Here is a 26,480-nt window from a genome sequence, read left to right as displayed (position 1 = left end):
TAGAACTAAAAGTTAGTTATTAATCAACATATAAGTTTGTTTTTTTAATTCATTTATTTTGTTTATTTACTTTTATGTGGTACTGAGGGTTGAACCCAGGACCTTGCACATGCTAGGTGCACGCTCTACCAATGAGCCACAACCTCAGTCCCAACATATAAGTTTTAAGCAGCTTTTCTTGTGAGCACATCATTGATAGAGTTTGATGTACGTTTGATTAATAGGAAATTCTGTCCAGCTTGTGGCTGATGAACTTGCCTGGCAGACTAATTTATTTAACCAAATCCATTTTCACTTGCATACAGAATAATTAACTCAGACTCACCTTGTTGGAAGTCATGCTAAGGATATTTATCATTTCCTTCTCCACTATGGAGACAGATTGGGCTATGGTCAGTGGAGGCTATAAGCTTATTAAAAATGGAATAGATGTGTGTGATATTAAATGGAGCTTTTTAATTACTTTTGATATAATGATGTACCTGTACTTACTCTTTAGCAAATATTTACCTTCCCAAACTGGCATATTTACAATTTATAACTTGCCATGTCAAAGGAAGCATTTTATCTTTCATCCACCCTCCAGAAGGATCTCTGTTCAAAATTACCTTTTAAAAATAGCTGACAAATTCTCTTTTGTGGGGAATATTCAACATTTCCATCCTGTGGTTTGGAACTTACTCTTCTCTCTCCTCAGAGCCATAGTATACACTTACTGATATGTTTATTTGGGGTATGGTTTAATGTTTTTATTTGGATATCTGAGTCATAGAAGGAGGAATGAATAGATGGATGAATGGATGAATAGATGGATGGATGAATGGAGATTGGTAGATGGATGGATGGATGGATAGATGGATGGATTATTAGACAGGCAAGACCAAATGTATGTAAATACAGCTTCAGATAACAGAGAATATGTTGCAAGTGTTAGTCTTAAGGTTTCCAGTTCATAAAAATCTGTATAATGGTCAGCTTTCCAAGCAAAGGCTAAATAATGATCATTCTATTGCACCCAAGAGTTACTGCTGAAGGAAGAATCAGTAATATGCTCTCTTAGAAAGTTTTAAAATAACTAATGGATATTTTTTTATTTGTACCATGAAACTGATGTGAGGATCTAGAATTGGAAATGGATATCAAAGTCTAGGTATGGATGTCTTCAGTAACTGTGTGGTAGAAGAATGATTTTTGGATTCCCCTCCCTCTTCCCACAATACTTGAAATCGATTTCTAGACCACAGGTAAAAAAAGCCACATAAATTAATATATTTTGAATTTAGAAGATAAGAAACTGTGAGATTCAATTCCTAGAAGTACTATTAGAATTAATGAATACAGTAAATTACAAGTTGCTATTTATAAGCTGGGCATGGTGGCACACACCTGTAATCCCAGTGACTCAGGAAGCTGAGCCAGGTGGATCACAAGTATTGCCAGTCTGGGGAACTTATCAAGACCCTATCTTAAAATAAAAAATAAAAAGGGCTGGAGATGTAGCTTAGTAGTAAAATGCTTGAATAGCATGCACAAAGCCTTGTGTTTTATTTGCAGTAAAACACACACACACACATATACACACACACACACACACATACACACACACACACACACACTGTTTTTTTTTTTTTAAGTGGGGCAGACAAATTTTATTCAGTACCATTCTAATGAGGAAATTTATATGACAGGAATGGAAACTTCCTACCTATGAGTTTATCTGTGTGCTGTATTATTGTTCTTTTATATGCTTAATCTCTGGGGACATACTTTTTGGGTTTGCATACTGGCTCTGCCACTTACTAGTTGTGTGTCTTTGAACAGTTTCTTAATCTCTGTGCTTTGGTTTAGTCATATGTGAATCTCTCAGCCCACTCAATGCCTATTCCAGTTCCCTTCTAGCATGATTTCTTGTTTTACAGAGGTTGTGAACTTTCCATTTCCAGAATCTCCAGTAGCTAGTGTTCTGGTTATAAGTCAAGATCTGCTAATCAGGGGCTGAGGTTTTGGCTCAGTGGAAGAGCGCTCGCCTAGCATGTCTGAGACCCTGGGTTCAATTCTCAGAACCACATAATGATAAATAAAGGTATTGTCCATCTACAACTGAAAAATATTTTTAAAAAATCTGCTAATCAAATGCATTCCCATAAACCTTTGAATTCAGACCTAGATTATGTGGGAATAGAGATATGTGGCATGGAGCCTTCATTTTTAGCTGGTAGCAGAAACAACAACATGGTTCTAGAACTAGCTGCTGTATTGACAGTTCCCTGATTCAGAAGACAACTTCCTGATGGGCAAGTTTTTCTACCCACTTCTATCTTTAATCAGTTCCTTTTAGTTATAAGGGTTAAACATTAGGGTTCATTTTGACATAATTATAAAAGCATGGAATATAATTTGCTCTAATTAAGTCCCAAATACTTTCTCTCCCCCCCTCCCTTTTCTCCCCCTGCTCCTGTCCCCTCTATTGATATTTTGGCTCTTACAGTTTTGTTTTGTTTTGTTTTTTCTTAGTGTCTTGTGGATATACAGTGTGTATTCATATATGTACATAGGAAAGTTAAGTCAGATTAATTCTTCTGTTCTTCCCTTATCCTGTCTCTCCTCCCTCCCACTCGATCCCCTCTGTCTGTTCTACTGATATTTCTCTGACTGGGAAGCTTTGGTTGTAACAGCAACTATCATAGTTTGGAACAGCATCTGTAGCAGCAGCTTCCTAATCCTTTAAGTTCCTGAGAGTGATGGAGGCAGCATTCCCTTTGGCTATCCAGTTCTGCTGAATGTTTTGAGCAATGTTTTCTACAAGCTTATCCTATAGGCTATTTCTGCAACTCTCCCAACAGTAAAATCAATCGTATTACATTTCTTTTTTTTATATCTTTATTTTATTTATTTATTTTTAGGTGGTGCTGAGGATTGAACCCAGCCCCTCATGCGTCGCGAGCGCTGTTCCGCTGAGCCACAACCCCAGGCCCATTACACTTCTTAATATATCTTTCTGCTTACAGTAGCTAATAGTGATTTAAGTTAGGTGTAACCAAAAGCCCAGAACGGTTAACTTACCCCATAGGGCTTTTGAGATTTTTATTAGTCAGCTTGGTGTTACTGTAATGAATACCTGAGACAATTAACTTACAAAAAGAAAATATTTGTTTTAGCTTATAGTTCTGGAGGTTCCAGTATAATATTGGGTGGCCACATTGCTTTGGGCCTCTGACCACAGCAACATGTCATGATGGGAGTAGTGGAGGACCAAACCATTTACATCTTGAGCCAGGAAGCTGAGAAACACTGGAGACCAGGGTCCCACAGTTTCTTTCAAGCTCATGTCCCCCATAACCTAAGGACCTCCCACTAGGCCCCACCTCCCAAGGTATCACTACTCCCAGTAACACCACCCTGAGAACCAACACTTTCAAGACATTTGAAGAACACTAATCCAAACTACACCAAGAGTTAATAAGGCAAGACATTTAAAATGCTTAGAGCATTATCCTGGTTACCCCAGTTCAGTTACTAACTGAACATTGGAACCATCTGGAAATCTTTTTGAAAATTTCATTTCTGTGCTATCTCTAAGACTTACTGAAGACATGTAATATATGTGTTTGTAGTTATATTTTTAATTGAGGTATAATGTATATAAAGTACACAAATGTGTGTTATACTTTGGTGAATTTTTACATTTGTATCTACCCATGTGACCACTACGCAGATCAAGATGCAGAAAAACAGAATGTGCATGAAAGGTGGCTTCTGAGGGTTCCTTTTAGGAGCTAAAGTAATGCACTTGAAGTTTTGCCACTAAGAGGTTAAAAAAAATTTAGTCATTTAGAATGACCAGTATAACTAGGCCATTTTTAAATTTTTTTCTTCTTCATAGTTCCCTTCAAGATTTTATTCCTTTTTAGATTTATGCATTTATATGTGAAATGAAATCAATTTAAGGATGGTATTAGGTAACAGAACATTCTAAAATGTCAGTAAGATAGTAAATGTTACCAGCAATAACTTCATGATGCTTTGTCCCTGATTATTTTCTTGTCTTTCCCCCACTCCCTATGGTGATGGGATTGAACCCAGGGACCTGTGCATGCAAGGCAAGCAGTCTACCAACTGATCTGTATCCCTAGCCCTGTCCCTATTTATTTTCTGATTAGTTTACTGGCTAAAATGAAGCTTCTTCAAACTAAGCTGTGTAACTTCTTTTGCATGATCTCTTCAAAGAGAGTGAATATCATGAGAGGGTAAGTATAATTATTTCCCCTTTTTTCCAGAAGAGTGTTTGGAACAGATATCTTGGTCTGAGGGCCAAAGGCTATGCAGTGAGTATTGAAGTGCAGAGCAGTAGGTATCAGCTGAGTCAGAAAGATAAAGTTAGTAGTTACTTCAAAAGCAAATGAAAACAGTTGATTACAGAGAGAGAAAATATCATCTGCAAAACATCAAGAACATTTTTTTTTTATATAAAATCAACTTTTAACAACTTTGAATTATTTTACATAATTGACTTTTGGAATGAAACTTTTAAAGCAAAATGTAGAATGAACATGAATTATACTTTAAGATGATCACATATGATTTGGAATCAAAGTCTAGGTTGGAATACTGTTTCAAGGATAGCAGGAGCAACTTGGAAATTAAGCAGACTTGTACCCACTTAATTAATAGTCCTTCACAATTCCACATGGCTCTTTCCTCTGCCTTCAGGCAAAATCTCCATAAATTGATATAAGTGATACGAATTTTGAACATGTTAATCTCTTACTGAACCAAGGACAATCTGACTCTGACATTTATGATTTTATTGGCGGCCACTTCTGAATCTGATGTCTTAATTTCCTCACCGTTTCCTGCTTGGCCTTAGGTTAGTAATTATTTCCATGGAACTTTGAAGGTATTATTCCATTGCTGTCTGCTTGCAATGCTGCTATGGAGATGTCTCATCCAACTTAATTGTCATTCATTTTTGGGTAATTCCTTCTTTCATTGTCGTAGAATTTTACCTTTGCCTTTAATAATATTTTGTTTTATCTAGTGCCTAGTTATAGATTTTCTTTTATCCTGCTTGCAAAACATTGCGATTGCTAAATCTGAGAATTTATGCTTTTCATTGTTCTGGAAAATTCCCATCCATTAACTCATTGTGCACTGCCCCCATATTCTCTTTCTGAAATTTCAATTAGATGCATATTAGACTATCTCACTTTGACTAACATATTACTTATTTTTTCCTCCATCACCTTGTATCTATGCTAAATTCTAAGTAATATCTTTAATTCTGATTTCTATTTTTAATTTCTTCTTCCAACTATGTCGAGGCTTCTGTTTTACCCATTTGTATACATATCTAGTACTGTAATTTTTCACTTTTTCTATAAATTGCATTTTTAATTGTTCTTTTTCTCATATACTTCTTCATTTTTTGTAGTTTCTTATTCCTTACTCAGACTTTCAATTCTCTATTTAATTTCTTTAATATCTAAAGTTTCTATGGGTCTCATCCTGTTGTTGGCTCTTTTTGCTTACTCCCTCTCAATAAAGGTTTTTTAACAGTGTAGATTTTGTGAGTATTGGTTTTATTGTGAGCTCATGATCAGTGGAACTTTATTTGTAGGGTTTTTGAGCTGTAGGTTGGGAGCACATTCTTCTAAGATTAAAATTTGCTCTCAGGAGACATATGAGGGCACATCAATCTGAAATCATGTTAAAATAAATACCTGGCTTGGAGGTTTTTAGACCACAATTCAGTCCACAAACGTGAGTTCTGGCTTATAGTTAAATCTCAGGGGAGGTGTTTCTTTTTTTCTCTCTCTCCACCTAGATCAAGGTCAAGACAAGTTTTCTTACTGTGACCTTTTGCAAGATCTGTTTTTTCTAGTTCACCTTTTCTTTGAAGGTATAACTATAGGGCTCTTGACTTTATGTATCAGTCTCTTTTAAGCACCCTATCTTGCCATGCCTCTAGACTTCACATGTTCTGAATCCTGTGAATCTGTTGAAGTTGACATGTTAGGTCTGAGTAACCTCTTGGAAATCCCACTTTCATTTTGCTTCTTAATGTTCTCTAAGGACTGTCTTTACTTTATTGCCTGTTCGTCATGTATCTTGAAGGACATTTCTTTTCTTTTCTTTTCTTTTCTTTTTTTTGTACCAGGAATTGAATCCAGGAGCGCTTAACCACCGAGTCACATCCCCAGCCCTTTTTTAATATTAATTTTGAGACAGGGTTTTACCAAGTTTCATAGGGTCTTTTTTTTTTTAATAGTAGGAGAGTTCAATATCCCTCTTATTTTCTTTTTTAATATTTATTTAGTTAGTTAGTTTTACAGTGGACACAACATCTTTGTATGTGGTGCTGAGGATTGAACCCGGGCCGCACGCATGCCAGGCGAGCGCGCTACCGCTAGAGCCACATCCCCAGCCCATCATAGGGTCTTGCTAAGTTGCTGAGGCTGAACTTGAACTTGTGATCCTCCTGTCTTAGCCTTCAGAGCCACCAGGATTATAGGCATGAGCCACTGCATCTGGCCTGAAAGGCTTTTAAACATATTTTATCTAATACTTTTAGATGTTCAATAATGTAGAGATTTTTATAATATCCACCATATTTGTAAAAAATTTATAACATCTCTAAAATCTTGCTAGAGTGTCCTTTCAAATGTAGAAATTCAAATCTATATTTGAAATCCTCATTAGAAATGTTTCAACACAAGGGGCTGGGGATGTGGCTCAAGCGGTAAGGCGCTCGCCTGGCATGTGCGGGGTGCTGGGTTCGATCCTCAGCACCACATAAAAATAAAATAAAAATGTTGTGTCCACCGAAAACTAAAAAATAAATATTAAAAAAAAATTCTCTCTCTCTCTCTCTCTTTAAAAAAAAAAGAAAGAAAGAAAGAAATGTTTCAACACAAGTACATCCCAAACTCATCCTGGCTGATACTTCCAGTTGTTTAGTCAACCTCGGTTTGTACTTCTCTGCTCTCTATAATGAGTTTCTGCATAGGTTGTTTTATAGAAGTTTTAAATTTGTTTGGAACTCCCCTCCCATCCCAATTTCTCTAAGTTTTTCATGTTATCTGCAGTTATATGCTTCAGAAGACAAAGCTCAAAGACTTACTCGCCTCAGATTTAAATATAAATGGGGGGTAGGGGTTTAGAATTGACTCCATAACTATTCTGTATTTCCCAGTCTCATCTTGCCTTTTTATATGTTTAACTTCACTGCATTTCTGACTCAGTCTGCAATCATTCTGTGAACCCTAGATCTTTCCTGCCTAATTTCACAATCTTTTTTGTTTTGTTTTGTTTTGTTTTTTAATATAGCCTATTCTCCTTCTTTGGTGTATTTATTAACTCAGACTTTTCCCTGAAGCTCTTTACCTGATTTATAGTTGCCTTCAACTTACAAAAACTGCTATCACCATCAGGCTCTGGAGGTTAAATCATTTTAGTCCCACCCACACTCTGGTGCTAGTCCCCCTTGGGAGGATGTCTTTGGGGACAGCTGGAGGGCCCCACCAGCCCCGGCTTCAATATTTGACACTCCCACACACTGAGGCACCTGCTGTTTCTACCCACGCTGGGATCATGTTTGCTTTGTAGTGGGTGCACTTGGGACCTCTCTGTAGTTATAGTCCCACTGCTGTGAGATGGGTGGTGTTCACGGTGATTTATCTCTTCATTTGTGTTAGCAGGGTGGGGTTGTAGCTATTGATAAAGATGATGTTCCTTCCAGTCATACTTCCAGTAACTGTTTGTCCATCTGGACCTTCCTTATGATATGCATCTATCACTGTGTAGTAGAAATACAAAAGCGTTTACAATTTATTTTCCTTAATCCCAGATGTTAAATGACAAGCACTTTAATACCTAGATATAACAACTCTGCTATGGGTGCTGCTCTTGTTACTATGGTAATGATTACAAAAATATTTTTTATTTATTGAGTATTTACTATGGGCTAAGCTTTATGTTAATAAATCATTTAATTTTTTTCAATAGACCTATGAGATAAGAGCTATTAGTATAGAAATTATATAGAGGAGGACATGAGATTAAGCGATGTTAAGTTACTTGCCGGGGGGCTGGGGATGTGGTTCAAGCGGTAGCGCGCTCGCCTGGCATGTGTACGGCCCGGGTTCGATCCTCAGCACCACATACAAAGATATTGTGTTCACCGAAAACTAAAAACAAAAATAAATATTAAAAAAAAATTCTCTCTTAAAAAAAAAAAAAAGTTATTTGCCCAGGTCATGTAGCTCAATCTTCTGAATCCAAAATCATTATTTTCAAACATTCAGAGGAAACTTCCAGAAGGAGCGAAGACATTTCCTAACAGGCTGTGAGCAGTGTTAGCATTTTACAAATACGAACTGGCCCCTAGGGTGGTGATTTTGGAGGGGAGCCCTGAGCCATATAAGTACATTCTGGTAGGTGGAGGTTTTGTTTATTTTTCTTTTTGTTTGCAGTGCTGGAATTCACTCTACCCGTGAGCTACATCCCCAGTCCTTAGTATGTTTGTTTACAATTTAGTCTGTGATTTCTTAGATCGACCTGGAGATCCATTGCAAAAATCTGCAAAACCCCGCTAACAAAAATCTCACAAAAACCCTGTTACAGGTAGAAATGTCAGATTTCCCTGTCTATCTCAGATATATATTCTCTTAGATATATATATCTCAGATATATATTCTCAGATATAGTAGATGTCAACACTGGGATTGTCTGTGTTGATTTGGAATTCAGTTTTTCTTTAGGTTTTAAAATTGCCAAATATTGACTTATTGATTTGGGCAGATTGTGGGAGGCCCCCATTCCTCTTCAATAAAGGATCACGTTTCTGCTTCCTCAGAAAACAGGAATGATCTTCTTGCTAAATTTTATGTATCCATCAATGTACTTGAAGCATGATTTTTAAAGAGCTTATATTTTTCTTACAGTTAAGGTTAAATTTTCAAGCTTCATCTTAGTTGGCTGCTCACATTTAACTTAATTCTGCTACAGTAAACAGTCATAATCAAAATAGCAGTGTTGCCATAGCAACCAAGATCCAAATCACTGGCTTTTCCCTTCTGCTCACAAGGGCTCCTTACTCATCTAGGCCAGGATATTAAATGAATCTGCAGAAACCTCCTATGTGAAATGAAAGTTTAAAAACCATTTGAGGGAAAAGATTTTTAAATTATTGTTTTAAGTGTTTCGATGATGTTCTGAACTCCAAAAGACTCCTAGAGGAAATTGTCTCTTTTCTCCTTGTTTGACAGCCTCCCTCATTGTCTCCTCTTAGGACATGAAATATAGAAGCGCCCAAGAACTATTCCTCAGCATAAGGCAGGGTCTGGGGATTGCAATTCTTTGTCTCAGCTCTAGCTATAAGGTTCTAGTTCAGAAGAGTTGAACCAGATAATTCCCAATGCCTTTTCTAGATACAGAGAGGTCAAATTCTGATTCTTTAGGGTTGGGGGCGGAGCTCAGTAACAGAGTATGTGCTTTGTATGTGCAAGGCCCTGGATTCAATCATGTGCACCACAAAAATAAATATAGACATATATACATACATACATACATACATAAATTCTGATCCTCTAACTTTATGACAAAATGTAAAACCAAGTAAATCAAGTTTCAGGCTAAGCTTCAATCTCATAACAAAGAAGAGAATTGTTAAACATTTTTATGATCCAAGCCAGTAAGTCCTAAACTTCAATTAACTGAATGATCCATGGAGGCCCTCTCACTCCACTGCCTGGCCCACTACTGCCAACATGTAAACCTGCCACGGTTTCTTATGATGACAAATGATAACCATATGAAGTTTCCATGAATTAGAGTAATTAATGAGCAGATAGAGTTTTTTATGTTTTAATTGCCCATCCCTTCATCCAGTAAGTCTGGAAACTTGATCCTTGTCTCAGTTTTCTTGTCTGAAAAATCAGACCTTGTTGAGCCAGATGTTTTCCCAGCCTTGGATCCAGCTTGGTACATGACTTTTTTATTAAATGGGCTGAAACACAATATCCTAATCTTTTGGTGGTAATAAGCTGACACTGTGAGTGGTGTATTGCTTGAGATTTGTCATTAAAACGAAAACTTGTATTTTCTCAGAAGTCTTTATTTCTCACATATTTTTTATCCACTTCCTTGTAAGAGACTGGAGTAATCTATTTATGAGATTAATCAAAAAAATTAGACAAAAAATGTCTTCTTAATAATTCATTTTGTATGCTATTAGAAAGAGGATACAAAGAGAGAGGGAACAAAAAAAATATAAAATGTTTAAAAAAATATGAATAAGCAGTTCACAGAATAGGAAATTGAAAGGGCCCATAAGTGTGGCAAAAGCAGCTCAACCATAGTAGTAATCAAGAAAATGCAAACCAAATAAGGTGATACAATTTGAAATGTCTGACAATATCAGGGTTTGGCAAAGATGTGGAGAAACAGGAAAACCCAGACACTGCTGGTGGGAGTGTAATTCCTACAACCACTTTGGAGAGCAGTTTGGCAGGGTCTAGTAAAACTGAAATGCATATTCCCCTTGACTCAGTAATTCCATTTCTGGATGTATTTCCAGAGAAAGTCTTGCAAGTTTACCCAAGGAAGTATGTGTCAGGAAGCTCACTGAGGCTTTGTTTGTGATTATGAAAAATCAGAATCAACCTACATGTCCATCAGAAAGAGAATGGATGAAAAATAATAGTATGTTTCTATATTAGAATAGCATAAAGCAGATTTATATCTGTCAACAATGGCTAGAAACAAAAATTACAAAGTTGGAAGTAAAAGTTTGTGTATCAAAAGCAGGATGCAAAACTTTGCATATGGAAAGTAAAAAGCTTTAAAGTAATGCCGCAGTCTGGCTGGGCACAATTCAGGAGCCACTTGTCAAAAGAAACTAACTTTATTTTTAGAACCACACACGCCAAACAAAACAGCTCCTCTGGAAAAACCCTCAGAGCCCAACTGCCACCACCGGCTTCCCACAAGCCACTCTCACACCCACCAGCCTCTCCACCTCCCACAATCCTCCTGCTCTTGAGGCCGATTGGCTGGGTCGCATGGGCGGAGCCAAAAAAGTCCCCCAATGAGCAGCTCCGTGGTCTGAAAGGGCAGGGAAACAGCCCAACGAGCATCACCGCAGAGGAGCCAATCAGCTAGATGTTGCTGGGGCCGCTGTGAGCCAATTATCAGCCGGCAGTCTGGAAGTTTGCTGGCAGCTGGAAGTTTGCTGGGACCCCTTCGGCTGTGGCTCTCAACAAAGTAAGATGCAGAACTTTGTATATTGAAAGTAAAATTAAAATAAGCACCATACATAAAGCAGTTCTGTATGGCTGATAGATAGATAGATAGATAGATAGATAGATAAAAATGGACTGGAAGGAAACATTCATATCCGTGAGAGAGCAATCAACTTTAATTGAAATACTTAATGAGAAAAAGATTTGAAGCAAATGTGACATTATGTAAATTGTCAATTTGAGGAAGTGTGAGTTGTTAGTTCTCCATAATTTTTAGAACATTTAATTTCTTACTGGGGAACAATATTGACCAAATTATATTGTTATATTATGTGAATATATAAATACGTAACAATGAATCCTACCATTGTGTATGATTATAATGTGCCAGCAAAAATATGGGAAAGAAAAACATCTTAATTTCTTAAGAAACTATAAAATTTGCAAAAGTAAAATAACTTATTACTCAGACCATTGACATCACTAAATGGCCCTGGCACCTGATTTGAAGGGTTTTTACTTGCCCACACATGTCTCTGGTTTTTTCCAGCATTCATTTTATTCCTCAACAGTGTCCTCTGAGAGGACCCTATCCTCTGTGCATTGCATCTGTTTGTCATTAGGATGAAGGGTAACAGCATATGCCATTTCCCTCTGGGTGATTCATCCACTTTTAGCTTTCAGATGTAAACAAGTACAGACAGAGACTGGCTTCAAAAGCACCTGACAAAAGCATCCATCCTTTTGAAGTGTTAATTTGGATTAAATTATCTTGATATCCACACACCCTCTCTTTGTGAGTATGTGGTTTTTGTCCTTTAAAGGAACAGTTGCAAATTCTAAAAGGTGTAAACTGTGCTTGGTGGGGTTGCTATCAGGGAAAAGCAAGCTTAAATTTATTGATGTTTGGATCATTAATTTTATTATTAGTAAGAAAGGATATAAGGTGCCTTAGAGTGCCAATGCTGCTATTTTTGCATTGCAGAGAGTGGCGGGGTGTGGGGGGACAGATAAAACTAGAAAGAAGAAACCTTTGAGGGGCAGATGGGTACAGTGAACCTAAGATGGGTCCTTCACTTATTAGCAGTAACCAGGTTCTCGGACAGCAAGGGAATAGAAGAAATACCAGTTATGAAAATAAATACCACATTTAGAAACATAAAATTCATAATATATTTTATGAAAAGAGGAAAAAGAAAAGGACGATTGTGTTGGAGTTGTAGAAAAAACCCAAGATTTATCAGAAAGTAAAATCTGTACACGTTATATATTTACACATGGACTGGGATTATTCCAGCTTCAATCTCAGCCCTCTGCCCCATCCCATGACAGGATATATAGGGGTAAGAATGTGGCACTGTTAACCCAGCTGTATCTGCTCATCAATGTGTCATAATGCTTGTACATAATTTATGAATAATGTAATCTGGGGCCCTTCCCAGAGTGAAAGAGGGCACCATTAATAACTAATTGAGACAATAGGCATAAACCAGGAATGTCCTGGATAAACCTCCCAGAAGCCCTGGAGAGTACTGGTCACCTTAATAATAGCATGCTTTCACAGTAGGGAATACCTGAAGCTGGCTGGTTATCAAAAGTGCTTGCCTGGCCTCTCTGCCTGGCACATGAGTCTCTAGAGCCTAACCTGGCCTCTCCTGTCTTATAAGAATTCTCTGCCCTCATCAGACCATGCATATGAGGCTCTTAGACATCTTTCTCTCTACACCTTGCTTCTGGCCTTCCCCCAACTGGCATGGCTTTCCTTCCTCTGAAAATGTCTCTCATCTTTCCATCCCAGTATTACCTGTTCATCCTGGACATTAGCAGCCATCACTGGGCCAAACTCTGTGCCTCCAGTAGTAGATGGTCTGTAATTATTGAGTCTGAAAGACAGAGACATCTGGGCCACTTTAGAAAGCTGGGCCTCATTTCCTTGTAGGAGTATTCTACAGGGGCAGCTAGCAGAGGAGGACAACACAGCACTGACCACCTGGGTGTGGACATCTCTTTCCCTAGCAGCTAAGACAACACATTTGCTATGGTTTGAATGGTTTTTGAGTTTGTCCTCCAAGGGTTTGTGTGTTGAGATTCAGTTTCCTTTGTGGGTTAAAGGGTAGAATCTAAATCCATCTGTGGTGTTTAGAGGTGAGGCCTTTAAGAGGTGATTAGGATTAGGCAAGGTCATCAGGGAGGAGCCCCCATGATTGAATACTGATGGCTTTATGAGAAGAGGGAGAGAGAACAGAAGAGAGTCACACACATGAGAGATGTTCACTGGCTCTTCTTGGCTCTTTCTATGTGATTCCCTGAACCAACTTAGACCTCTGCCAGCAAGAAGGCCATCATCTGATGTGAGCCCTTTTAACTCCAGAACTGTGAGGTAAATAAACCTATTTATAAAGTTACGTAGATTCCGGTATTTCATTATACTATCGTAAAACAGACTAATCCAGTGATACTGCAAATCTTTATCCAGGCTGCCTTAGAATGTCACCTGAGCATCAACAGAAGCCTTCAGGAAAGATAACTATGGAGCCAACTTCTTCTTAAATCACAACTGTAAAGAATGGTTAGACCAACCATTATCCAACAGAAATGTAATCTGATGTCATTTAAAAATTTCTAGGGCTAGGGATATAGCTCAGTTGGTAGAGTGCTTGCCTGGCATGCCCAAGACCCTGGGTTCGATCCCCCACACCACACACACACACCAAAAAAAAGAAAAAGAAAAAAAAATACTAGTAGCCACATTTAAAAACATAAAATTCATTTATTTATTTAACTCAATACATCAAACATTGCATCACAGTATTTTTAAATTATTGAGCTATATATTTTTTCATATTAAGTCTTTAAGATCTGATATGATTTTATACTTGCATCTCCATTCAGACTAACTGCTCTGCAAGTGCCCATTAGTAGCATGTTGTTAGTAGCTAGTGTATTGCATAGCACAGAGATATGTATATTTTCAGATCATACTTTATTACACTGTGTGGAATTCTATCATTTCCTATTGTACAGTGTTTCATATTTTTCCTTATATTGTGCCAATCTTTAGGAAGTGTCCTTGAATTGTAGGTATGTTGGGAGTAGAAATTCAACTGCTCATACTTTTTCTGCTTACATGTCTCCTTTAGAATTTTGTTAACTTTAATTTCATTCACTTGCTTATTCATTCCACAAATGTATTAGTGGGAGCAGGGGCTATGGATTTATTAAATATAAAATAGATAGGTCTTTGTATGCCCAAGGTCAATTATGTCTTTGAAAATGGAACTCATCAACTAAAAGGAAAAATATTTTAATGAACTGAGTATTTACCATGTACTAGGCACCCATGTTAGGCCCTCAGGATATAGCAGGTAACAAGAAACAAGAGAGTTAAAACAAAACAAAACAAAACCTTGAATAGGGAAAAATAGAAAATCAACAAATATCAGGCAGGAAGAGGAGGGTGGGGATAGCCTGATTTAGGGAAGCAAGAAAAATGCAGTTACTAGATATTGTGGTAAAATATGTGTAACAAGAAATTGACCATCTTAGCCATTTTTAAACATGCCCTTTGTTATTACGTTCACATTGCTGTCCTCCACTCTCCAGAGCTCTTTTCAACTCTCAAAACTGAAACTATACCCATTAAATAACAACTCTCCATTTTCCTCCCACCTAGTCCATGGTAACCACCACTGTACTTTCTGTCTCTATGAATTGACTCCTCTAAGTAACTCATCAGAGTAGAAACTTGCAATATTTATCTTTTTACAGCTGGTCTGTTTCACTTAACATGACAGCCTCAATATTTATCCATGTTACAGTTTACGTCGGGAGTATCTTCCTTTTTAAGGCTGAATGTTATTCCATTGTATGCATATACCACACTTTATCATGGGAATATGATTCCTTCCATCTTTGGGCTATTATAAAAATGGGAAATGAAATTTTAAATAGTATGCTCAGAGAAGGTATGATAGACTGAATTGCTCTTCACCAGTATTCTCTCCCTATAGGATAATTTTTCATGCTCATCCTTTTAAATCAGGTTTGGCCATATGACTGCACATTGATCACTGGAATGTGAATAGGGCTTCCTCACTCACTGCCTGCTTCCACGTGCTCTTTTAGCTCTGTTATATACAGTCACTGAGCAGTTAGTATGCTAACTGCTGCTCCATCAGACTGGTTTCTAGGTTAAAGGTAAGGTGAATAGGTCTATTTGTATATGTGTATTCTTGTGGTATGATACATTTCTATAGGTTGTGATAACTATTCCTTTGTTATTTCACAAATAAGCACCTGAGATTTGATGCTTATTTGTTATACAGTATAACTTAGCCTATTATGACTGATACTGAAAATTTACTGAAAAATTCACATCTGAAAAGAAACCTAAAGGAGATAAGGGAACCAATCATGCAAACATACGAAGAAAGCATGTTGCATGAAGAGGAACTGCAAATGCAAAGATTCTGAAGGGGAGCTTGCTTAATGCATTCAAGGGTCAGGAAAGAAGCCAGGTTTCTCAAAATGGTAATGCAGTCAGAGGTGTGAGCACCAGTCAGACATTCATGCAGGCTTACAGGGCTGGACTTAAGGTATCACTTAATTGTGTTCATTCTATGATTCTTTCCTCCCTAGAGTATGGAGTAGGGTAGCAGAAATAAGAGGAACAGAAAAGGGTATGAAGGAAAAGAAAGCAAAGACCAGAGCAGGCAGATGCAGTGTAGCAGAGCAGAACCCCTGATCTGTGGGCCATAGCCCCTACTGTTGTCCAGAGCAATGTGAGGCTTCTGAAGTTTAACATCTGTCCCCAAAGATAAGTGGTATATCAAAGTGTACTAATAAATGACTTGACTTTCAGGAAGTGCACCCCCACACCCCTATTCATCTTGTTCTTATGCCCAGGACTTCCTTTTAGAGCCACACAAAACCAGGGAGCCTCCATCAGAAAAACCAAGGCATCCAGGCCTGGGAACTGGGGAGTGTGCCAGGTAGCACCCTGAGATGGGTAGATTCCCATTGAGCGGCATAGAAACAGACTTAGAAGCCACATAGTCCTTCTTTTCCTGGATCCTCATGCTTCCCCAGATTTTTAAATTGAGTCTTAGATTCTGTACAACCTTGAAACTACAGATCCTCCTAACAAGCTGTTGTTAGTAAAAGAAATGGGGGAAAGGATGGCTATTGATAAAGATGTGTGGAGACAAAATTCTAACTATCAAATGTATTTAGTAGAAACTTGTTAAAAGTTGAAGGCTAAAATGTTTTACAGAGATAAAATCCTGCTGTGCATTTATCGACCACAGATGTAGCCATGGAAGTTTCTCTGGAAGAATTCCCCACTTAGACATTGGGGCTTCTGAAGGCAATGACATCCTTCACAGTATACAACTGTGCTAAATGATTGTCTTGAATTACTGAATTCAAATTATCATTGGTAATTCCTAAAGCTATAAAATATTTTTTTATTTTAAAAGAATCTCAAACATCTATATGTTCTTCTCCACACTTCCAAGAGAAAATTTAACAAATGGACACTCTGGTAAATGGGTTACCTTGAAACAATGCATGCAAAGTCATTGTGGTATCAAGTCTTGATGACCTCCTTTTCTTCTTATAATTTTCTAAAGAAATCTTGCTCATGATGGAAAGCATGTCGAAGTAGAAAGGAAAGTTTCATCTAATTTAGATAATGCCAATCATTGGGAATGGGGTCCTTGCTAAGAAAGAAAGAAGAAAAAGCCATCTCAAGGTCAAAGAAGGGAAGAAGACATAATATGAATGGGGACCAGCAAGGGGTGTTGTGCAGCAGAGGAGGAGCAATGGCAAAGCTGCCTTGGGAGCTCAAGGCCTGTCAGTCTGTTACAGTACAGTGGGATTCAGCATGCACTTTCTCTCTTTCCAAAAATCTGTCCTTTGAGTCAATGTTCCTCTTCAGGGTAGGAGTAAATAGAGGTAGAGACATTATTGGCATTCTGGGACGAACACTTCTCTGTTGTATGGGACTGACCTGTGCACTGCAGGATGTTTAATCCTTGAGCCCCTTCACTCAATGCAAGCAGCACTTTGCAATCACTAACACCCAAACTTCCCCAGACTCTCCCTGTGGTGGTTTTCTGTCATCATTGAGAGCCCTGAAATGTTGCAGCATAGCAGCATGTAGAAAAAGATGGGATTGGAACACAGCTGGGAGGATGGACCACTGAGCAGGAACTGACCAGGTTATAGAAGATCCACCTTTTCCCGACATAAAGGAATCAGGAAGGGATAGGTGATAAGCTTCAATTTTGGCAAAGAAACAGCGACATCAGAAAGACCACAACAGCAACATGACTAGAGAGAAGGCTTTGTAGCTGTAGTAAAGCACATTTTAAAGGAAATCAAAGACCGAAATGGACTGGAGGCACGTTGGAAAGAACTGACACAGTAAATGATTCAAACCATATGTCATTGTTCTTTTGAAAGGGGAAGGCTGTTTCTTTGAAGATGGGCCTCATTCTGCTTGACATTTTTATGAAAAATTCAGGAGGCAGGCTAGTTTTGAGGTTTTTTTGTAGATACTGGATTTCAGAAGTTAAAATAAAATTAAACCTAAAAATGAAACTCTGGTGAATATTTGACATCTTGTATATGAAAGTATGTTGACCAATTACTTACCAGGACATGCTAGGCTATTTGGAGTGTTCTGTATATGTGACTACCATGGGTGGGCAGATTTCAAGAATTCTCCAAATTCCCCAGAGTTCCTGGGAATCTCCCGGCTCTTAGACCCTTCTCAGCCCTCTTCCTCTTACCTTCCTAGCTAAAGCCAGATCATCTGTGGGGAAGAAGGTGGCAAGGGACACCTCATCCTGCCATGTGGACCCTCATCCCCCTTCCTTCTTGGTTCATTAATAGCAATACCATTTGTTAGGCAAGTGTTTTTTAGCCATGTCCCTAGGCTTTTTCCATTCACTTGTTTGTTTTAATTTTAAAGTAGAACAACAAAGAAGTTTTCACAATTATCACTCCAAATTTTTAAAATTTTGTTAAAAACAACCTCAAACTCATAGAAAATTTGCAAATACAATACAGATAACTTTTTTGTGAATTATTTGAAAGTAAATTGCTAACCTGATATCTCTCACTCCTGATTATCCTACAAACAAGGACACTCTTGGACATAATGAAATTGAAATATCAACATCAGGAAATTAGCAGTGATACCTTCCTACCACCTAATCCACCAGCCCTATTCACAGTGCTTCAGTTGTTCCAATAAAGTACTTTATAGTAAAAGGATCCAGTTCAGAATCACCTGTTGCTTTGAGTTTTCATGTCTCTTTTTAGACTCTTGCAGTCTTGGGCAGTTGCTTAGTATTTCCTTGGTTTTCATGAACTTGGCACTTCTGAAAATATAAGCTATTGCTGTTTTTATGACATCAGTTTCAGCAAGAGGCCAGTACCTGCCTCCCTCTCCTTCCACCCACCCAGGACACATCAGTTCAGCAATGGGGTTGTTGGGAGAAACAGACAGGAGAACTGGGTAGAAGCTCTGGGCCTAGCAGAGTCCAGGGAAGTTTCTTTAGCTGCTTCTTCCTCTTTCTCCTTCTCCTCTTCTTCCCTCCCTTCCTTCCATGATTGAGGAGCATACAACGTGGTTTTAGGCTTTCTGGGAACCAGTGTGGTAGGCATACCATCCCTTACTAGTGAATTCTTTTAAAAACATGGTTTCTGTCGTTGGTCACACTACCTTGTCTGGCCACTCTGAATTCTTGCTCTCCTGCCGCCAGGCTGTCTCAGGATGCTGGGAACATGGTCAGCTGGTAAAGGAGATGAACCCGAACCAGTTATAAGTAGTTTTTGTTTCTTTTTGCTACTTGGTCTTTGTTGGCCCTGCTCCTCTGTTTCTGTGATCTCTGATTTTTGGTTCTTTCAGGATAAGTTTGCAAGTGGCCTTCTGTTACATGCTAATCCTTACCTTATACTGCATTTCTCCATTGAATTCACACTGTTCCAGTTAATGTCATCACATTGTTATGTATCTTTGTATATCTTGTGTTTAATTTTCAGGTTGATGTCTAGAAGTATGTCAGTCCTGATCTGAACCACATCGCCAACCTTTGCTATATATTGCAGCAACTCACAATGATTAATTGCCTTAGTATTTGCTTTCTATAAATGTGTATTGGATAGATAAATGCTTGTTCATGTTTGTGTGTCTCAGGACACATATCCACATTCTTTTTGTATAATCTACTTCTCTCATCCTTATAATACCATAGACATTCTAGAAAAGAGAGAGTTGATTTAGTAAAACTTTTCTTTGAAGATGAGAATACTGAAGACCAGAAAGGTTGAATGTCTTGGCTAAGGCGACGTATCTAACTGTTGACAAAACTAGGGCAAAATCCCAAACCCTCCCTTTTCTAAAGCTCCACCCACTGCAGCAAGCACTTTCCTTTATCATTAATTAATGCAAATATTTTAATCATAAAATTAAGTTAGCAGAAGCAGGGAACTTTCAAAGCTAATGATTTATGAAAGCTTTTATCCGTGTACAAAAGGGAAAACATATTGATTCAAAGTATAAAATGTTATAGAATAAAACAGATATATAAGGAATTCTACAAACTAAATAATTCAGATTAATTATTTGTACAAATCTTTTCTTGAACTCATTGATAGGAAAGAAAGCCCTGTGTTTCAAAAGACCTAAGAGATCCCTATATCAAGAATCCGAGTGGTCTGAGAGGTTCAGAAAGGACTAGGATTTGGCTTCAGTTCTGATTTCTTATTGTCTATGGTTAAATGACTCAGTTTATTTTTACTCTGCCTTTGAAAACACATGAAGGTGGTGATTTTAATTTACAAATAAATAGTTTGTAGAATTATTATAGGACATCAAGAAAGAAAATGTCTGAATTTTGTGTAAATGCTAAGAACTTTTTAATCAGGTGGCTTCACAGTGTTTGTACCATGGGCCCCTTTAGTGTCTGCTGAAGCCTATCAACCCTTTCACAGAATAATATTTTTAAATACATAAAGTAAAATACTGAATATAGGATTACTAAGAAAAAAAAACACTGGAATATTTTTAAAACAAATATATGCTATTGTAATGAATGTATGCTTTTTAATCAATGCATAAACCGTAAGATCTAGTATCAGCTATAATAACTGTGGTAATTTCTTTCTTCTTTTTTTCTTTCTAAAAATGCTTTAATACTCCCATTGTTTTTTTTTTTTTTTTTAAACTGATGTATTACAGTTGTACATAGTGGTGGTATTTGTTGCTACATATTTTTACTTGCACACAATATAAGAATATAATTTGGCCAATATCATTCCCAGTATTTTCCTTTTCTCTTCCCTCCTTCCTCTCCCTGGTCCCTTTCTATGAAATCCACTCTGCCATTCCCCCACATACTTTCTTTTCCTTTTTCCTCTCTAGCTTCCGCATATGAGAGAAAACATATGACCCTTGATCTTCTGAGTTTGACTTATTTCGCTTAACATAATGGTTTCTAGTTCCATCCATTTTCCTGCAAATGACATAATTTCATTTTTCTTTATGGTTAAATAAAACTCCATTATGTATACATAGACATTTTCTTTATCCATTCATCCATTCATGAATGTAAAATGATAATTTCAAAGTAGTGTGTCTTGATCTTCTTAGATTGACACAGAAAAATACCATAACTAATAGTACCAGAGGCTGGAAGTCTAAGATCAGGATGCCAGCATGGTTGGTTTCTGGCAAGCACTCTTCTCCTGGCTTGCACAAGGCCACCTTCTCACTGAGTGCTCATATTGTCTTTCCCTGGTTTCTTTCTTCTTCTCTCTTCCTCCACCTCTTCCTCTTCTTATAAGGCCACCAGTCCCATTGGATTAGAACCCCATCGTTAAGGATTTCATTGAATCTTAAGTACCTCCTAAAAAGTCCTTTCCGAATACAATCCCATGAGGGGTTGGGGCTTCAACACATGAATTTTGTGGGAGCACAGTCTGTAGCATAATGATAAGCATAAATATTTCAAAGCATCTTTTACACATTACAGTGTGATATGAAAATAGCTGTGATCTCTTGGTGACAAAGCCATAAAGATTGCTGTTAATATTGTGGTTTGTTGCCTACATTCATCATGGAAGGAGATGCTTAATTTTAGGTAGTGGTTAATAAAAATAAAAATGATTTTTTTCCCATCCAGATTCACTACCACCCTGCATTGCCATGCAGGAACCCCAGGTTAAGACCCTGATACATGCAAGTAAGGTGCTCTTGTGATGAGCAAGTAAGGGGCAAGGGCTGAGTCTGGTGAGAACAGATTCTGAAATCAGCTGATTCTGCCATTGCCAGTTCCCTAGGAGCAGTTGTGTGTTGAACTGAAAAGAGACATCATCTGCTCTTGGCTTGCTTTCCAATATTTTTTATTGTGTGCTTGATTATTGGAATGTATTTTGTCTTGCAGACAGCAGTAATCCAAATACTGAACAAAAAGACTCCTGGACTTCTGAGAACATCTGGTTTGACATTTCTATGAAAGGCCAATCAGAGACCACAGAGGAGGAGGATGAACTTCGGAAATCCCTGGATAGATTCTATGAAGTGTTTGGCCATCTGCAGCCAGTCTCTGGGAATCCACTCTCTGCATCTGTCTGCCATTGCCTATCTCAGAAAATCACTGAACTGGGGGGCCAGGAGAGCCAAAAGTATGCCCTCCGCTGTTTCCAGATGGCCCGGGTCATCTTCAACCGGGATGGCTGCTCAGTCTTACAGAAGCATTCCAGGGACGCACACTTCTACCCACTGGGGGAAGCGAGTGCTTCTCTAGATAATGAAAAGCCAACTCCAGGACTTTCAAAAGATATTATTCATTTCCTGTTGCAGCAGAATGTGATAAAAGATCCATAACTGGTGCTGGCAGTGAGAACAGGCAGCAGCGTAGGTGCAGCACTGTGGCAGTGCTGTTGGTACCTCCCCCTGCCCCCCGCCCCCCCCCCCCCCCCCCGGGTCCCTTGGGGTCTCTTGACAGCTGTGTTTGCCCAGCCCGCAGCTAAATGCTTTGCAGTTACACACTGGCACCTGCAATCTGTCCTGAAGTCAGTCAGCCCCTGTGAAGAAACCTACCTCCCATGCCACCTCCCATTCACCCTGGCCAAGGCTGACTGGCAGGGTTAGGGTCAGAAGCCTGGCTTCCTTGCCTCAATCTATGCTCCAGAGTTCTCTCTTCCTAGGATCAGGCCAAGACTGAGACTCTGCAAGACATCACAGTCTTGCTCTGCTTTACCCTTTCCTCATCTTCTTCCTGCCATCTACCTACAGGTGTCTCCGAGAGCCTTTCCTTACTACACCTCTTACATCAGAATCCCTGGCTCGGGGTCTACCCCTGGGAGAGTCCAACCTTAGGCTTTAGTGGGGTAAGTTTCGTGAAGGGACAAAGCTCTATACTGAATCAAGTATAAGAATTAAACCAAGTTGTAAGATGGAGACCACATGCTTGAGATCATATGTCCTGAAATAATATAGGGATTTAAATTTGGTGTTTTTTGGTTGTCTGTGTTTGGTATCAGGGATTGAACCTAAGGGTGCTTAACCACTGGGTCACATCCTCAGCCCTTTTTATGTCTTATTTAGAGATAGGGTCTCACCAAGTTGCTTGGGACCTCTATAAGTTACTAAGGCTGGCTTTGAACTTGTAATCCTCCTGCCTCTGCCTCCTGAGTTATTGTGATTACTGGAGTATGCCACCCTGCCCAGCCTTTAAATATGGTTCTAAAAAGTATGCCACACTAGCCTTGACTCTTCTCCAAGATCCAGAATTTCCATTTTATAATGAGGAATGTGGAAGGAAAATTTGGACCATCTAAGATAACAACTAAAATTCACAAATTAAAAAAAAAAAAAGTTTCTTTGTCTCCATCCTATTGCAATGTGAAAGGTGAGAAGAAATAAACACCCACCAAAATATGTATAAGTGCAGTTATGATCTTCTAGCCTGACACCATGTGGGCTTGTCAGTTTGTGCTTGAAGAGAACAGGAATCCTTTGCCCAGGTGGAGGGTCATCCTTCCTCTTGTTATTTTTTCTTCTGCCTGCCTGCTGCCAGCATCCTCTGTCATCCTCTGAACAGTCCCCTGCCCTCACCCTTTCCTGTCCTTGCCTCCAACACCCTGAGCTCCATTACAAACACTTGCCCAAAACGGGGCCTCACTGCCACCCTGCCCCTGTCCTCCAGGCCTGGAGCTCTTTAAATAGCCCTTGCAGGCTTGCACTAGCAGATGCTCTTCTCTGCAGGCCGTGTCCTGGAGGCTGGTTTCAGACTCTGTTGGTAGAATTACATCACCTGGCACAGAGCTCTCTGGAAGTATAATTGGAAGCCTCATACTAATCCCTGCCTTGACAGTTCTTCAAGCAAATTACCTTGACAGAAAGGTTTATATCATTTGTTTTGGGAAACAACAAAAGCTGGCAACCTGCTACAATTGGATTTTGAGAAACTTGAGGTGAAATTTAATTGGCATAAGGCTCCAAAAAGCTTTCCAGAAAGCAGATTATGCAAATGGGGCAGCCTAAAAAAGTGTACATTAAAAGTGAATGCACCATCTCAGGAAGGTCTCTTGGGGACTCTAGGATGGAGAGAGGAGCCTTTTAAAGGTTAGCAATGACGAACTCAGAGGCTTCCAGTTCAGGGAAGATCAGAGGTAAGAAACTTCCGAGTTGAAAGGCAGAGACACCAGTGGAAGCACACCTGTGTTATAGAAAATTGGAAATGAACAGGCCTTTGAGAGGAACTCAAGAAAGTAAGACTCGAGCTTTTCCTTTGACAAGCATCATCTACCTCTTTCTCCTAATCAATGGGCTTCCAAATAATTGTGAAACCAGAGGGACTTATTGAAAATCTGGCAGTGGAATTTAAGGTTGCTAGCTTTATTGTTTTTTAATGTGAAGCATATTAATAGATGCCCTTGAAGATTGTTGTCATTTTTAGTATTATTCAGCCACTGAAATATTTGCAATTAGTCTCCATGGCTACCAACAGAAGGAAACTGGGTTATTTTATACTGTTTTAAAGGACAAAAAAATAAAAACTAATTGAATCTCCATATTAGGAATCAGCAGCTTCTATTTTACAGGGAGATTTTAGTATTAAAAGTATGTGATCTTTATGACTATCAGTGCTGAGGATGCCCAGCAAGAAGTGGACTCTGAAAGCAGAGAATGTGAAAGTCTAAAAACCACAATCACCTTAGGGTAAAACGTCATGGGACATGTTTGCTTGCTTCTAATTATTTGTGACAGGTCAGTGTAAGATATTTGATTACCTGCAATCATGCTCCTTAATTTGATCTCCAGGAGGTTAGGATAGAATTTTCCATTTATCTCTGTAAACCTTTAATAAAGACTAACAGATAAGAATATTGAGGCTCTGGCCTTTGGCATTATTGTCTAATTCCGTCTTGCAGATAAATTCACTGACATCTTTTCATCCCACGAACATTGTGACTGGCCTATGATATCATCTATGGCCCTTTTCAGATCTACCGGAACCTTTATGAGGATGAATCTGCTTGCAGAAACATCAGAACTCTAAAGAAGAAAATTTCTAATGGTGTTTAAGTTTGTGTAGCATCATTCCTTTTGTTAGTCTGATTGTATAATCAGTGCTGGGGGTGGAACCCAGCTGGAGTCTCTCCCTGCTAAGCCTGCAAGCTTGCACTGAGCTACCAGACCCTCAAGTCTGTTTTTGTATTTAAGAGCATATGCAACAGGTTGTATTACCAGTAATTAGCACAAAACAGTACAGCGGTACTTTTAAAGCTTTTTAAAGCTTGGAGAACATTTAATTAGATGATAATTATTTGGAAAAAATACATATATCACTGAATCTCTGGGTGATTTTCACAAAGTCAGCCCCACTGGGCAACCAGCATTCTACTCAGGCAACAGATCAGATTACCAGCTAGGCCCCATGGCCTATTTCCAAGTGGAGGTTTTCATCTGGAGAACTGATAGCAGTGCTCTGACCAATTTCCTCAAACTGCTGTTAGCACACTTTTGGTGCCATGCGGACGCTGTTTATTTTAATCGTTAATTTGTTCAGTTCCATATGTTGAAAAATACAACTGCTACATCTTACTACATCTAATCAATGCTTTCGTAGATACTATTTAGGATAAACTTAATATGTCTTTAAATTTTTAAATAAATCGAATTAATCCAAAAATTAATAACATGAGGGGAGCATTTCTAATCTGTAATTGGTTACAGAAATTGGTTTCCCATTTTGGGGAAGGGAGAGTAAAAAAAGACTGGATTCTCCATCTTGCTTCCCATATCAAAATGAATGCTGGATGGGTTAAAGATTTCAAAGTAAGAAAAAAAAAATCATAAAAATCCTAGATTAAAACATATGTATGTAGAGAGAGAGATCTAGATATCTTGGCATAGGAAAGATCTTTCTAAGAATTGAAAAGCCTAAAAATTATACAGGAAAGATTTGCTAAAGTTGACTGCCTAAAAACATAAAATTCTACAGGCAAAAAAAAAAAAAAAAAGCTTAAAGCCATAACAAGAGCAAACTTGAAATGCATAAAACAGACTTTTTCTTCAGCAAAAAGAATTCTTAAAAATCATTAGAAAAAGAAGAGAAAAAAAATGGCAAAGGATATGAACAGTTAGAAAAAACTATAGAGATGATCCTCAATTTACACTGGATCCTTTGTGTGTGTGGGGGGGAGGGGGGTGGAAAGCAGGGTGCTGGGGATTGAACCCAGGGCCTTGTACATGTGAGGCAAGCACTGTACCCAACTGAGCTTTATCCCCAGTCCCAACAGTGGATCTTGATATGGCCTGATAAGTTCATTAATTTGTGATATGCCCTGATAAATCCATTGTTAAGCTGAAAATACTGGAAGTCAGAAATGTATTTACCACACCTAACCTATCAATCTTTATACTTAGCAACATAGCATTCTGTGGAGTACTGATTGTTTTCCCTAGTGACCACTTGGTTGGTTGGGAGCTGCGCCTAACTACCCCTGTCCAGCATTTCAAGGGAGTATCATATGTTGTTGGTCCTGCAAAAGAAATTCTAAATTTGAAGTTTGGTTTCTAATGAAAGTGTATGGAATGTGAATTAAATACCATTTCACTTTTGCACCATCAAAAATTTAGAAAATTGTTAAGTCAAAGTATCATAAGTTGGACGATCTGTGTGTATATGTATACACACATACACACACACACATACACAT

The 26,480-nt window shown here is 38.4% G+C and overlaps 1 protein-coding gene across 2 annotated transcripts in view; it reads left to right on the top strand.

Moving 5' to 3' along the window:
- Window positions 1-24,644, top strand: part of Shld1 (shieldin complex subunit 1) — a 96,447-nt gene extending 71,803 nt beyond the window's left edge. For both annotated transcript variants that reach the window (XM_076848969.2, XM_076848968.2), the window contains one exon: window positions 21,695-24,644. In XM_076848969.2, coding sequence (XP_076705084.1) covers window positions 21,695-22,137 — 443 coding nt within the window. In that variant the 3' untranslated portion in view covers window positions 22,138-24,644. The remainder of the gene's footprint in view (window positions 1-21,694) is intronic.
- The last annotated feature ends 1,836 nt before the right edge of the window (window positions 24,645-26,480 follow it).

Source organism: Callospermophilus lateralis, chromosome 3 (genome assembly GCF_048772815.1).
Source record: "Callospermophilus lateralis isolate mCalLat2 chromosome 3, mCalLat2.hap1, whole genome shotgun sequence".
In the NCBI taxonomy this organism is placed as follows: domain Eukaryota; kingdom Metazoa; phylum Chordata; class Mammalia; order Rodentia; family Sciuridae; genus Callospermophilus; species Callospermophilus lateralis.
This window is presented reverse-complemented; position numbering and strand designations above follow the sequence as displayed.